This window comes from Galeopterus variegatus, unplaced genomic scaffold (genome assembly GCF_000696425.1).
Source record: "Galeopterus variegatus unplaced genomic scaffold, G_variegatus-3.0.2 Scaffold3382, whole genome shotgun sequence".
NCBI lineage: Eukaryota > Metazoa > Chordata > Mammalia > Dermoptera > Cynocephalidae > Galeopterus > Galeopterus variegatus.
Genome location: NW_007729493.1, coordinates 170000 through 183739, shown reverse-complemented (window position 1 = coordinate 183739; position 13740 = coordinate 170000). Strand labels below are relative to the sequence as shown.

The following is a 13740-nucleotide window of genomic DNA, read 5'->3' as shown; positions in this document are numbered from 1 at the left end:
CTGTCTGTTTTATCTTGTTCTAGGGCCTAGGATAAAGGGGAGGGAAGGTAACCAGGTAACAAGGTGAAACATGTCTTGCTAAGGGTACCAGAGGTGTACAGCAGGGCATAGACAGCCTTCCTTATTAAGGTGTGTATGCCCTTAGCATCCCCTTTGAAGAGCCACGTGTCCTCAGTCTGGCTGTTTCCCCACAAGGCCTCTGGGTGCAGCAGTGAGCCCACAGGCCATTTTCTCAACACACACCAGCCCCAGAGTACTTGCTCTTGGCTGAACGTGGGGAGAACCTGCGCCTGGTTGCCTCTGTCTGGCAGCCCCGGGGAGGGTAACAGCAGCACAGGAAGCCAGGGCTTTGGAGTTGGGCCCTATGACCTGACTTCCCTGAAGCCGACTGGAGTAGGAAGCAAATGCCCCCTCTGCCACTTCAGCTGTGAGACCTTAAGCAAATTAGTGTCCTGTGCTCTAGGATTTTTATCTGCAAAATGAGAATATGATAGTACCCAGCTCTGAAGGTCTTTAGAAAAATTTAGGTGAACTATGTAAATGCCCAGAACCTGGCCAATATAGCAATCACTAAATAATAAAAACCAGTAAAATGAGATGAGGTTAATGCCCACCTCTTGTAGTTGTGAGGAAGAGGAACTGAGATGTGCAAGGTGGCAGGGTGACTTATTTCCTCAGAGGGGAGGAGCAAAGGCCTGGAGCCCGTGATGTGACCAGGGCTCAGGCCCTGGCTCTGCCACTTGAAGACCACTAGTTTGGGCAAATGACTGTCCCCCTTTGCACATGCACACTTGTAAAATGGAGATGATGGAAACAACAGTACAATCCTTGGTTAAAGTTGTGTAGTTAATATCGGAAAGTGCTTGAAACAGTGACACAAACGTGCTCGATAAATACTCGCCAGTTTCATTATTATTAAAGAATCCAAATGTCAGCTCAGCACAGCCTCCTACACTGAGGTATTCTGGATCGTGTCTCCCCAGTCTCTCCAAGCTTTTCCAAGGTCAGGGACATCTGTCAGCCTGCTGGTCTCGGTGTATGGCTTTGACACAGAGGAGGCACACTTTCAGCTGATGCTTGAAGAAACTGAGACCCTGAGCACACAGCACGCACGCACCCACGTGCACACACACAAGCAGCTTTGCCTTCTCTGTCACTCAGCAGGGACTGGGAGGCGAGCGACAGCTTCCACTTCCCCTCAGGATCCCGTAGCCAGTCCTGGCACTGGGGCCCCTTTAATGCATGGCACCACCTCGAGGGAAGGGCTACAGCCACATACACTGTACAGTCGGCAGGTAGACAGCCGTGAGCACGTGGACAACAGCGGCAGGGCAGAGCGCCTGTCATGGACAACGACCTGTACCAAGGAGGCCCTCTCAGCCGCAGGTGCTACGGGAGCCGTTGTGGACCTCCAGCTGCATGCCCTCCCTCCCCACACCAGTGCCCGGGCCAGTTAGCACCAGCACAGAATCAGTGAGCTGGCTCTAGAGCACAGGGACGGACGGAAGCTCCCAGTCACACTCCTTACACGATGGAGAGGGTAAGGCGCCACGATCGCTCTGGCAGCATTTTAAAGGAGGGGAAGTAGCAGACACCCACGCATGAAGGCAGGAGAGCCCCGGCTGGTGGGAGCCGCCCAGGAAGGGCAGGGCCAAGCCTAGCTCCAGACACCCCAGAACCCTGGAGAGGCTGAGGACCGAGGGAAGAAGTGCAAGGGAGGAGCGCCCCAGCCCTGGGGCCAGGCTTGGTGCCTTGGGTGGTACAAGTGACGGTCCCCTCTGCAAAGCTCCACCCTTGGCCTCTGTGACTTCCCAGCAGGGTGAGGCCTCAGGGAGCCCGGTGGAGATAGGCCTATCTCATGGAGCTATCAGATGAGACATCTCGGTCAGAGTCCTCAGTCTCACTTGGCGGCGGTGGGTCACTGAGCGGGACCGCAGTGAAAGCAGGAGACTTTCTAGAAAAAAACACCAGTTGTCACTTTGGGGCAGGCAGGAATCCTGATGACGCTGGCATTCCTCTTCCTGGGGCCTTATCCTCTGTCAGGTAAGGTAATACCTTAGACAAGGGCAGGGGATCCACCCCATCAGGGTCGGGGGTGCCAGGTGAGGGAAGGGGGGAGGGGAGAAAGAATCATCGCCCCCCAACCTGATGAGGGGAAGGGTCTGTCTTTATCTTAGGAACTCAGAGGCTCAGAAGTCAGAAATACCTGAGGTCACTACAAGATGCTGCCTGAGCCTGAGAATACCGACCTGAGAACCCTGGCTTTATGTCTATCTGTAGTATTTTTTTTTTTTTAATTTACTTTTTCATTGAGGTATGACTTACACGGGGTAAAATGCACAAATCATGGCCCTGACTTTAGATAAAAATGTGCCCCTATATCCCTTCTGTCACTTGCCAACATTTCAGCTGTCTCTAACAGGGGAACCACCAGGTGGGTGGCAGGGGGAGGTGTTAGCCCTCCAGCCATGGACAGACATACGAATCGTCCAACTGCCAAGGCAGAGAAAGCTGTTGGTCTGGGCAAGACACACCATATCAACATGTGACCGAGTCACTGCCTGGGGTCTTCAGGGCTTGCTGGACAGGGGGCTTTGTCCCACCCCTGCCTCCCTGCGACCCCTGGGGAGGCAGGCACCAAGGCAGGCGGGCGGGCCCTGCATTCCAGGGGCAGCCCTTACCGGTCTCCTGACTGGGTGATGAGCCGGCGGCAGGTCTCCATCTGCACGTCCAGGCCGCGCTTCATGCTGCACATCTCCATGTACTCGTGCAGATGCCGGTTCATGTCATTCTTGGCTGTGGCCAGCTCCAGCTGTGCAGGGCAGGGCGGGGCCGTGGTCAGCAGGCCCAGGGCAGGCACCCGCAGTGCCTCGGCTCCCTCCCCATCCCCAGCCCCCAGGAGCTGATGCACCGAGAGCACCAGCCAGCCACCCCCCTGGTGAGGTGAAGGCTCCGAGTTAAAAAGAAAGCAAATCGAGGCACAGGCACCGAACACACAACCATTTCCTCTGGCTCTCCTGGGAAGCTCTGCCTACAGAGGAATACAGAGGTGTCTGCCGCAGGCCTGTACTCTTTCAAGAGGCTGAGAAGAGCAGAGGAAAGGAGCATGGCCGCAGGCAGGATGGAGCCTGGCGCTCTTGCCTGCACAGGGTGCCCTGCCACGGACCACGCTGCTCCTCCCCAGGGGTTCCTACAGGGCTCGGCTCACCCCTTCTTCCCTGTACATGGCTGGTCCCAGCTGCCGTCTCCCTCACTAACGTGTGAGCTCCTCTGAGACTGGCAAGGTCCCAAGCGATCCCTGCATGCCCAGTGCCTCCACGGGAACTAACTAGCTGTGAAGCATCTGCAGGAGGCCTCACGTAGGAGGAAGCCTGGCTGTGCTGTTAGAGGGGCTCAATTATCGGTTTCTCCTGATCACCCTATGTTCTCACTTGTAAGCCATTTTCAGACACTGAAAGGAAGACTGTCATACTGAATGTCCTACTGATTACAAGATGTATCCTGACTTCAGAAATGTTATATGTGAAAAATGTGGGCTCAGGGCCGGCCCGTGGCTCACTCGGGAGAGTGCGGTGCTGATAACACCAAGGCCCCGGGTTCGGATCCCATATAGGGATGGCCGGTTCGCTCACTGGCTGGGCGTGGTGCTGACAACACCAAGTCAAGGGTTAAGATCCCCTTACCGGTCATCTTTTAAAAAAAAAAAAACAAAGGTTAAGATCCCCTTACCGGTCATCTTTTGAAAAAAAGAAAAATATGGGCTCAGAATAAAAAAAAAAAAGTCTCCCTCCCAGAGCCCATTTGGCAGCCGGAAGCCTTAGAGGGAGAGCCGAGCTGCCTGCCAGCAAACGGCCAGGGCTGCAGACAATCTGCGGCCTCTCTCTGTTTTGGGTACAAATGACAGGGGCCAGAAGGGGAAGCAGAATAGACTGCCTGGAGGTGATCTGCCTGACTGCCTGAGAGCAAAGGGAAGGCAGAGGAAGCCACCCGTGAGCAATGAGGGCTGGACAGGGAGGAAGCCGCCCAGCACTAATCTGAACTGGACAGACGGAGGATGGGCACTTGGAGAACTGGAGAAAAAGGAAACGGGTCACAGGGCCAGACAAAGGAGACGGCAGGACAGCGGCACTGGGAGTGACTCGGTGGCCAGCTGGGTCAGAAGCCCCAGTGAGTATGTCACGCGGCAGGCACGGTCCACAGCAGCCAGGGCAGGAGGTGCTGACCGTTCAGTCTAGGAGGAAAGTGTGACACCACCAGCTCTTGCTTGGAATGGCTGCCGCCTGCACACCGATCTCTCCACCCGGGGAAGCCAGAGCGGAGGGGAGTGGGTTCTGGAATCCATCATTCAAGGGAACGGGGATGAAGGAAATGAACCAAATAGATTCTATCAAAATACAAGGCAATATACTGCCACCAGCAGTCCCTACATGTTTCTATGTCCCCTTTAATCCACACATTTAAAACAGGGAGGAGGTGAAAAGATGACCGTACAAGTTAGAAGACATCCTCAACAACTACTAGAAAATTCCAGACGCACTGTGTGACCAGGGGCAGGAGGGGAAGAATGGGAAGAAGCGGGGAGAGGGAAGGAGGTGGGTGAGAAAGGCCAGCAGTGCGGGCCTTGGCTTGAGCACCCAGCACTGCGGACGGGTGCCTGCCTCCATCTCAGCGACCTGAAGAGACCAAAGGGCCCAAAGATTAAAGCATCTCGGGTGCTCCAGATGGATCCCCGGGAACAACGCTGCAGCCAAAACCACCCCGCCAGCACTCGCAAGGCCTCTGCGGCCACAGGACGGGGAGGGAGAGGCCAGATGCCTCCAGACAGCTCGACAGGCAGGCGTTCTACTTAGGATGCTCTTTTCTTTCTCTCTCTTTCTCTTTCTCTCTCTCTTTTTTTTTTTTAAAGATGACCGGTAAGGGGATCTCAACCCTTGGCTTGGTGTTGTCAGCACCGCACTCTCCCGAGTGAGCCACGGGCGGGCCCTAATTCTTTTCTTTCTTTCCAGGTCATGTTTTAAAGTAGGCACTTCCAGTCTGGGGGAAGAGCAAAGAGATGGCAGCCCCCAACTGCTACTTCAAGGTCACTTGGTTGAGGGACTGTGGAAACCCCATAACTGAAGTGCACCATCCAAAAGGGACGTTCCAGAGAGAGTCAGGTAAGGAAGGAGGGGACAGGGAGGGAGGCCACCAACAGCCAGGGCAAACGGGAGTGGAGAAGATCCATCCCCCTGCTGTGTCCTTAGCGAGTAGCATAATCTGGCTGTGCCTTTAAAACTTAGCATTTGTCTGCCTGGGGAAAAAAAACAAAAAACAGGTTTTGCTTAGGGGACCGGGACCATTTGATATTTGTTGGGAGGATAAATATGTAGGGAAATAATTTCTGAACTTCCTTCTCAAAGCGCAGACAGTATAAGAGCACTAAGAACACGGCAGTCCCTTGTCCGCGGTTTCGCCTTCCGTGGTTTGGCTTTTCACAGTTCCAGCTACCCGTGGTCAACCATGGCCAAAAATTATTACATGGAAAATTCCAGAAATGAGCAATGCATAAGTTTTAAATTGCGCGCCGTCTGAGTAAATGATGAAATCTTGCCCATCCGGCTCTGCCCTGCCCGGGCATGACCCACCCCTCGTCCAGCACATCCACAGTGCAGACGTCCCCTGCCCATTAGTCACTGAGCAGCTGTCTCACATCAATTGTCCCCGTGTCGCAGTGTTTGAGTTCAACTCACCCTTATTTTTCTTAATAATGGCCCCAAAGCGCAGTAGTAATGATGCTGGCAAACTGTTCTAACTGTTCTATGTTATTATCAGTTATTGCTGTTAATCTTTTACTGTGCCTAATTTATAATTAAACTTCACCGTAGGTACGCATGTACAGGAACAAACAGTACACGTAGGCTTTGGTACTGTCTGCAGCTGCAGGCATGTGCTGGGGTCTTGCAACGTACTGCCCGAGGATAAGGTGGGACTGACCACTGTATGAATATGCCACACGGACTTGAAGAGAGGCTGAGAGTCACGGAAATCTACCCACCTCAGCCCCAAGTGAGAGCACTGGGAAAGGACCATCTCACACACGGGCAGGACAGCTCCCAAGGAATCATGTTCAAACCTCTTCCCACAGCAACCACCATTCTGCAGTGCCACAAATCCTTGCGGCCCCTAAAGGCCTAGAGTCTAAGTTAAAGCACCAGCTCCACTTGCCATCTCTAGAAGGTTCCTTGAGGCCCAGGAATAAGAATGCGGATTTCCTCATTACCTCAAAGGCTGAGTGGAAGAAGCAGGAGAGTCCAAGGCCATCTCTGAGTGCCAGGCCCTGACAGTGCTAATACTGATGGAAGAAGCCGTCACGTTCCACCCACCAGGAGCAGACACTGCCCTCAGCTCTGGCTCTGCACTCTTTCATTCGATCCTCAAAACAACCCGGGGGGAGGGAGGTATTATTAAGATTCCCATTTCACAAATAAAAACACAGGCTCAGAAAGAACAAGTAACTTGTTAAAAGTTAACAGTGGTGGGCCGGCCCGGTGGCGCACTGCTACAGTGCGCCGCTTGAGAGCGCGGCGGTGCTCCCGCCGAGGGTTCGGATCCCACATACAGACCGGTTCCCGCTCACTGGCTGAGCGAGGCGCGGGTGCAGCACCGAGGGTTGCGATCCCGTTGCCGGTCCCGGTCCGGTACGGGCGCGACACTGAGGGTTGCGATCCGTTGCCGGACACGAAAAAAGACAAAAAAGGAAAAAAAAAAAAAAAAAAAGTTAACAGTGGTAGAAAGGGATAGAGCTGAGATTTGAACCCACATCTGTCTGTTCCAGAGTGCAAGGTCTTGAGAAGCCACCAGCAGTGTCACAGTTGAGAGATGACTCCTCCTCCCCGAGGAAGAAGGGAGAAGGCATGGTCTCCAGGGTCCGCAGGGCGAGGCCCTGGCGCCTGCAGCCCCGCTCACAGCCCTCTGGCTCACCGAGCCCCCAGCTATGACCGGTGCCCTTACCTCTATCTGGTCAATGGTCTCCTGATATTCTTTCTCCCGGGTTTTGAACAGGGACTCAGTATCTTTAATCACCTTCTCTAAACTGTCTTCCTGCTGTTGGAGGAAAAAAGGAAGTGGGGGGAGGCCAACCGGGAGGGATGGGATGGGGCACGTTCCACAGGGCAAGGCAGGGGGACAGAGGGAGTCAGGTGAGAGGACACTGCAGAAAGAAGGGGAGGATAAAGAAGCAGGTGAAGAATGGTGGCCAGGGGTGACAGGGCGAGATGCGAGGGCGGGCAGGAGACGGTACCGAGCTGGAGAGGCAGAACCCCAGGGGCCTGAGCCGGGAGGACGGGTACCTCTCCCTGGGCCTCTGCAGCTGCCATGGCATAGCCTGAGAAATCCTCCCAAAGCAGCAGGGTCTCCTCAGTTTCCTCCCAAGTCAGGCTGTCACAGTCGTCCTCAAAGTCATACTCTCTCCTGGGGACAGGGGAGCCCTGTGTCAGGTGTCAGGTGTCAGGGGCGCGGCCCCGGGCATGGGCGGGCGGGCGGGTGCAGGGCTGTGGACTCACAGCTGGTTGAGCATGCGCTGCATCTCCTCGTTGATGCTCAGGGCCGCGCTGTCCTCCTCGTCCCCGTCGGGCTGGCGGGGCCCGTCACTCTCCGACACGGAGGGGTCCTCCTCGACGGCAGCCTTGCGCTCCCGCTTCCGCCCCCCCATGGATGGGACCTTAATGGGAGACAAGGGCAGAGACTACAGAGACGAGGCCGGCTGGTGCGAGGAGAGAGGGCGGGAGGGGGACGAGGCACGGGCGGCAGGGCAGAGGGACAGAAGTCAGAGACACGGTCACGGTGACAGGAACAGAAACACGGAGTCACCAGGAGGCAGGCGGACAGACACAGACGGGACAGGGCTGCAGGCTGAGAAGGAAGAGGAGGCGGTAAGGTAAGGGGGGAATGGCTGTCAGGACCCATTAAGATGTCTAATGGCAAGGGAGGATGTTTTATTTCTAAAAAAAAAAAGTCTTTCTGATGAAATGACTCAACTAAAAAGAAAGTTTTAGGCTGCGAGGAGGATGAGGATACGGTGTTTACAGAGGAGAACTTGAATCACATCCAGATCTGGAAATCCAGTGGGAGGAGGAGAGAAAGATGCAGGAAAGAGAGAGAGTGGCGGGAGCGCGGCAGCAAGGGGAACAGGACGGAGGGGAGGGAGCTGTGCCCGCCAGCGCCGCGCCGCCACCCACGGCCGCAGGGCCTGGCGAGGGTGGCAGCCGGGACCGAGACACGAATAAGCTGCGTGAGATCGCACTAACCAGCTGCTTCTGTGGAGAAAGCGAGAGAGAAGGTGAAAGGAAGAGAGGACAGGAAGCAGACAGGAGGGAGAGAGGGAGAGAGAGACAGCGTTAGCGACGCTTCCAGCTCCTCTCTCCTGACGCTGCTCCTTGCCCCCCAGCCTAGTCCCACTGAGGGCCCCAGGTGCCAGGAGGAGGCCCCCCAAGGCGGGCAGGCCTGCGCTCCAGGCTGGCCACGGTGGAAGCTCCTTCGCCTGCCCCGAGCCTCCCCTGAGAGCTCAGGGCGGCCAGTCCCCTCACCTGGAACATCTGGATCACGTCCTCACAGTTGCGCTGCTGGGCCACGTCACACAGTTTGGCAGTGATGTCGATGCGGCGGCAGATGTCCATATCGACCTTCATGGCCTTTTCCTGGATCTTGGTGTCCAGCTCTGACAGGTTCTGCCAGGGAACATGGGAAACAGTGAGGAGGTGCCCTGTACTCCTGACAAGGACAAATGAGACCTAGGCAAGCCCTTCATCCTTCCTCTCACACGTCACTGCCCCTCCAGGAAGTGTCCGACTCCCTGGGCAGAAGGCGCTGCCCTCCCCGGGTGGCCTCCCCACAGCGCTTTGCTCACAGGTTGGGCTGCTCAGGCAACTAACTCCCCAGCCAGCCAGGAGCCCTCTAGTGCCTGGGACAAGAGCAGTCCCTTATCCTTCTGGAACTTATGTTCCTAGAGAGAGACTACGAGTGGTGAAATTATTGTAATGATAACAACACAAGCTAACACTTATTTAGCACTAAGTATGTGCCAGGCACTGTCCTAAGTGCATTGTGATCTCTGCAATAATTCTGCAAAGTGCATACCTCCCTTTTCTCAGGCCCACAGCTGAGGTACAGAGTCAAAGGGTAAGGAACTTGCCCCCAGCCACCCTGCTAGCACTGCAGAGCCAAGAGCTGACCCTAGATGGCCCCGCTGCAGAGCCCCCTTAACGACTTTAGTAACGACGGAGGCTGCACTGCCTCGGTGACGCAGCACGGACACTTCTCTTCCTTCTTTTTCTCTTGAATCGGGGTGGTAAGGGGGAGAAACAAACAAGGGAGGGCAAAGTGAGGGCAAGGGGTGGTGGACAGGCCATCAACAGGCCACGTGGTTTTGGGCAGCGCGAAGGCAACCCCGCAGGGGCAAGAGCAGAGGCTGCTGTCCTCACATTGCTCATGAGCCCCTTGAAGACAACAAGCTCAGCTTTCAATTGTTCCACCTTCATCGCCAGCTCTTCTTGGCAGGCCTCGGCCTCTTGAGCTTCCTACAGTCAGGAGAAAACCCTGGCATCAGTGGCACTGCCAGAGGTGAGGAGGCCAGGGACACAGCCCTGGGGGACCCACGGCAGCATGGGCAGCAGGCGGCCACCCTCACCTCCTGCAGTTCATTCACACGCTCTTGCAGCTGCGTCCGCACCACGTACTCCTCTTCCCACCTAGCAGACACCAGGAAGAGCAGAGAGAGCGTTAGGAACCTGGTCCAGCCCTGTCCCGACAGCAGCCTGTCCCCCACCTCTCTGGCTCAGGCCTCAGACCCTAAGTCCAGTTCGCTAGATAGGGAGGAGTAGGGGGCAGAGTCATCTGGCCTGCCAGCCAGTGGCCCACTGCAGCTGGCAGGCGGCTCCACACTTCCTGGCAAGTGCTGAGCTGCCAGCTGCCCTCCCAGAACCTCCGGGCCACACACCAGGAACTATATTTAAGAGCAACTGCTGCTGCTCGGGTCCTCTGCAGTGCCCATCCCCGCTCAGGCCCCAACTCAACCAGCTGTCCGGCTGACCGCATCCCCCACCTCCTGCCCACACCAGACCACCAGCGCCACGCAGCCCAGTCTCCCACCTTCAGTCGCACAGATCCGGTCTCCCGCCTCCTGCCCGCACCAGAACAGGCTCGTCTAGCCCGCTGCCCTGCCTCTTGGGGCACCACTTAACCCTGTAAAGGCATCTGCAGGACACATACTGCATCAACAGAGTTGGTCAAGAGCCTGGTAGGAGACACTCAAAGTCCTTCCCCAACAAGCTCCAGAAAATGCCCACCCAGAGCCCCCTCTAAGTGAGCCATAGAGAGGTGACAGGACTGGCCCTGAGGCCAGAAGACCCCAGCAGCATGAAAGCAGTGGACATCAGGAGCCCGGGACTACTAAGCACCCAAACGCAGAGAGAAATGAGAGCATCTGAAGGTGCTTCTCAGTATGGTGGATGCAAACTAGAAGTGACATCTCCCAGGATCCAGAATTCAGACACTAAGGCCATAAGGAAGCTAAGAAGACACTGTTGGCCACAGGGCAGGGTGCTCAGGACGTGTTTCCCAGGGCTGGGTTTTCCACATGTTCTATTCCAACACAGAGATGGAAGGGAGCGCGGGGGCAATGCCACCGCCTAGCACTTGGCCCCGTCATTTCGGAACCCTACAAGGTCTGGAGTAGCAGCACAACTCAGACCCTACTCATATAACTCATTTCTTGCCACATTCTGGAAAGGCTTCTTTCAGCCTGAGGAAGGAGAACTGCACCAAGAAAGAAACCTCAGACAAGGGAGGTGGTTAGGATGTAGCAAAGAGGAGAAAAAGAAAATTAAAATCCAAGAGAACAGCTTCTGTCGCCTGGGATCAGATCCCTCCTCCCCGCCCCCGTCTCTTGTCCTCTCCAGCCCTGTCCGGTCCCACCTGTCCCTGCTGTCCCCGCTCCTCTCAGCCGCACTGCAGCTCTCCTCCCAACAGCATCACCTCGGCTGCCCCTCCCTGTCGGCGCCACGTGTCCCTCTCCATGTCCCTGTGGTCGGGGCCGGTGAAGGGCCCTGGTAAGGACCGGGTTATATATTTTCTTAGGTGAGACCCCGATCTTTTCTGGGCCTTGTCGTCTTCATCTACAACATGGAGGCAGGGTATGTGCTACCCTCATGCCTCTGGAATCCAGGAGTCCCCAGACGAAGAAAGCAAGACTGACAAAGGGACGGTAACCCTGGACAAGATGCATCGGGGTGGGGGGGGGGCGGGAAGTATTGTCTGACAGTAAACTCAATAAATTCATGTGGAAACTTAAATAAGGAAGTTAGATAAAGATTAAGATTAATGAAATCTTACTGGGTAAAAAAATCAGAAAATGATCATCTGGAAGCTCACTAGGATTCTATTTGCTCTCCAGCCAGACTTTTGCACAAATAAGTTTACTTTGACCTCCATTCAATGTGGTCTCACTTAAAGGCTTCCTTTAATTGTGGGCAGAATTTGAGCAATTTCCATGTACTCTGCATTTACCAAACACCTCTCTTCCTAATAAATTGTATCCTTGAAGAGAGAAAGCAGGGGCCATTCCTATATTGGAAAATTGAGGCCCAGGGAAAAGGTCACGTAAGGCAGGCGAGCTGAAAATAGAACCCAGGAGGTCTCAACTCCTTTCCAGTTTAGCGTTCAAGCCATCCCTTGCCTTCCAGGCTAAAGACGGGAGTTAGTGTTGCTATAAAGAGACCAGAACAAGGGTAGGCTATCTGGGGTGGAAGAATGAGTGACTGCCAGTGTCACGTACCATACGATTCTAGCTACAGAGCCCTCTGCACAGCAATATGCTGCAGAGTGATGAGCTAATCAGTCCCCAAGGAATAACTCTTTGCTGCCCTGGACAGCTGGACCAAGGACAAACACTCTTTCAGTTAAAAAAATAAATAAAAATAAGTGCCCCTGAGAACAGTTGTTCCTGTGGCTATGGATGTATTCCAAACTGTCCATGTTCCGTTGCTGACTGCATTAACTCCTGTAGGGGCAGGGGCAGGCTGGTTCTGGGTGGCACCTGAACGATGGCTTCAGGACAGCTGAAACTCCCAAGCACACTTAAAATATGGACCACAACGGAGAAGCCAACATGAGGACAGGACTCAGCCTCAGAAAGTCTGCTGCTCTGTGATCTGGCAGACTCCAGCAGGCTAACGGTCCCTAAAGACTGCCCCCAGAGCCAGCAGTAGTTTCCTAGAATGTTCAGCCAGCCCTCAGCCGCTGCTAAACCAGACACCAACCCCTGCTACAGCGGGCTGCAAAGGCAGTTCCCAGGCCTGACCACCAGGGCTCAGGGTAGCTGAGACAAGACTGGAGGCCCCAAACCAAGGCCTCCTCCCGACTGTTGCCTCGTCCCTCCTCAACCATGGCATCGGTCAGTCTGCAAAGCACTGGCTGAGCTCCTGCTCCTGTCCCATGGCCTGGTTACCAGCCACCTAAGAAACCCACTTTGTACACAGCTGGCACTCTGGCATGACATCCCTTCCCGCACCCCTTCTGCTATGCCACAGGGAGGGCTGGGTTCCTCTCAGAAAGCCAAACCTTCATCCTCAGAACACACTGGGCCCGCCCCAGGCAGCCTCAAGTCGTAGGGTGTGTCCGTCTTCCCAACTTTTTCCTGCTCAGTCCCTTTGCAGGCTGGGTCCCCGCTTCCTCCACCTTGCTGTTTACACACCCACAGACTCCCTCCCCAGCCCTGAGACAACCACCAGCCCCTCCCCCTGCCCTAGGGAATTCCCTTTCCTCTTCCTTTTCCCATTTTTTTCACCTACTCCAAGCAACGCCTTGAAGTCTCCTGAACTCTTCCTGTGGAACTAGAGCAGATACCTGATTTCCATGGACATTTCCTTAGGAAACCCTGGGCAGAGACAGGACCACCCACTGCAGGGTGCAGCCCCTCCCTCACCACCCCCTTCCAATTTCGTTTAATTTAGTCTCCCAGATTAAAGCTATATATCCTTTGCCTCTTACTTTCGATGAGTGCGTGAAGTTTATATCCTAAAACTGTCCCCAGGGCTGAGCCTGGTAGGAAGAGGTACCCCAGATGCAGACCTCTCCGACCTGCATCTCTTTCACACCTGGCAAACCCCCAGTTAACACAGTCTCCAAACCCCGTAGCCTAGACGAGACAGACAGGCCAGAAGAAAAGCACGGAATTCCCGTGTTCTCCCGGCAGCCCTCCTCCCGGCACGAGCGTGACTTCTGCATTCCCTGCGGATTCTCGTCTCCCCGCAGCCGGCTCCTCCCCAGCTTCTCGTTACGCAGCCCCAACTGTACTCTTATTCTTTCACCCCCGATTCTTCGCTCCGGAACGCACACCAACTCCCGGCCGTTGCGTGTGGCATGACACCGAGCCCTGTCCCCACTTTCCCGGTCCCTACCTCCGCTTGTACTCGTCCCGCTCCCGCTTCACTTTGGCCAGCACGTTGTAGAGCGCGCGGATCTCGGGGGTGATGGTGTCGATCTGGACGCCCACCCCGTCGGGGTGCACCCACGACAGGCCCGGCCCTTGCACCAGAGTGGGCTCCAGTCCCGGCCCGAGCCGGCGGGCGTGCGAGAAGGACCAGATGGTGCCGGGCATGAAGCGGGCCGCGGAGGAGCAGGCGGCGGAGGGCGACGAGTGGCAGGCCGCGGAGGGCGCGAGGGGGCCGGCTGGCGAGCGCGCGGGCGACCCCGGCACCCGCGCCG

At 55.7% G+C, this 13740-nt stretch overlaps 1 protein-coding gene across 3 annotated transcripts in view; it reads right to left on the bottom strand.

The window, feature by feature from the left end:
- Positions 1 to 832: 832 nt before the first annotated feature.
- Positions 833 to 13740, bottom strand: part of IFFO1 (intermediate filament family orphan 1) — a 13670-nt gene continuing 762 nt past the window's right edge. Inside the window, exons 2-11 of one of the 3 annotated variants that reach the window (XM_008584843.1) lie at positions 13434 to 13740; positions 9665 to 9725; positions 9459 to 9554; positions 8565 to 8705; positions 8286 to 8294; positions 7542 to 7723; positions 7323 to 7449; positions 6991 to 7080; positions 2682 to 2812; positions 833 to 1954 (exon numbers count right to left, since the gene is read on the bottom strand). The exon at positions 13434 to 13740 is cut by the window's right edge and continues 11 nt beyond it. In XM_008584843.1, coding sequence (XP_008583065.1) covers positions 1852 to 1954; positions 2682 to 2812; positions 6991 to 7080; positions 7323 to 7449; positions 7542 to 7723; positions 8286 to 8294; positions 8565 to 8705; positions 9459 to 9554; positions 9665 to 9725; positions 13434 to 13740 — 1247 coding nt within the window. In that variant the 3' untranslated portion in view covers positions 833 to 1851. Of the gene's footprint in view, positions 1955 to 2681; positions 2813 to 6990; positions 7084 to 7322; positions 7450 to 7541; positions 7724 to 8285; positions 8295 to 8564; positions 8706 to 9458; positions 9555 to 9664; positions 9726 to 13433 lie in introns of all 3 variants that reach the window. The other 2 variants (XM_008584845.1, XM_008584844.1) reach the window with 2 other exon arrangements.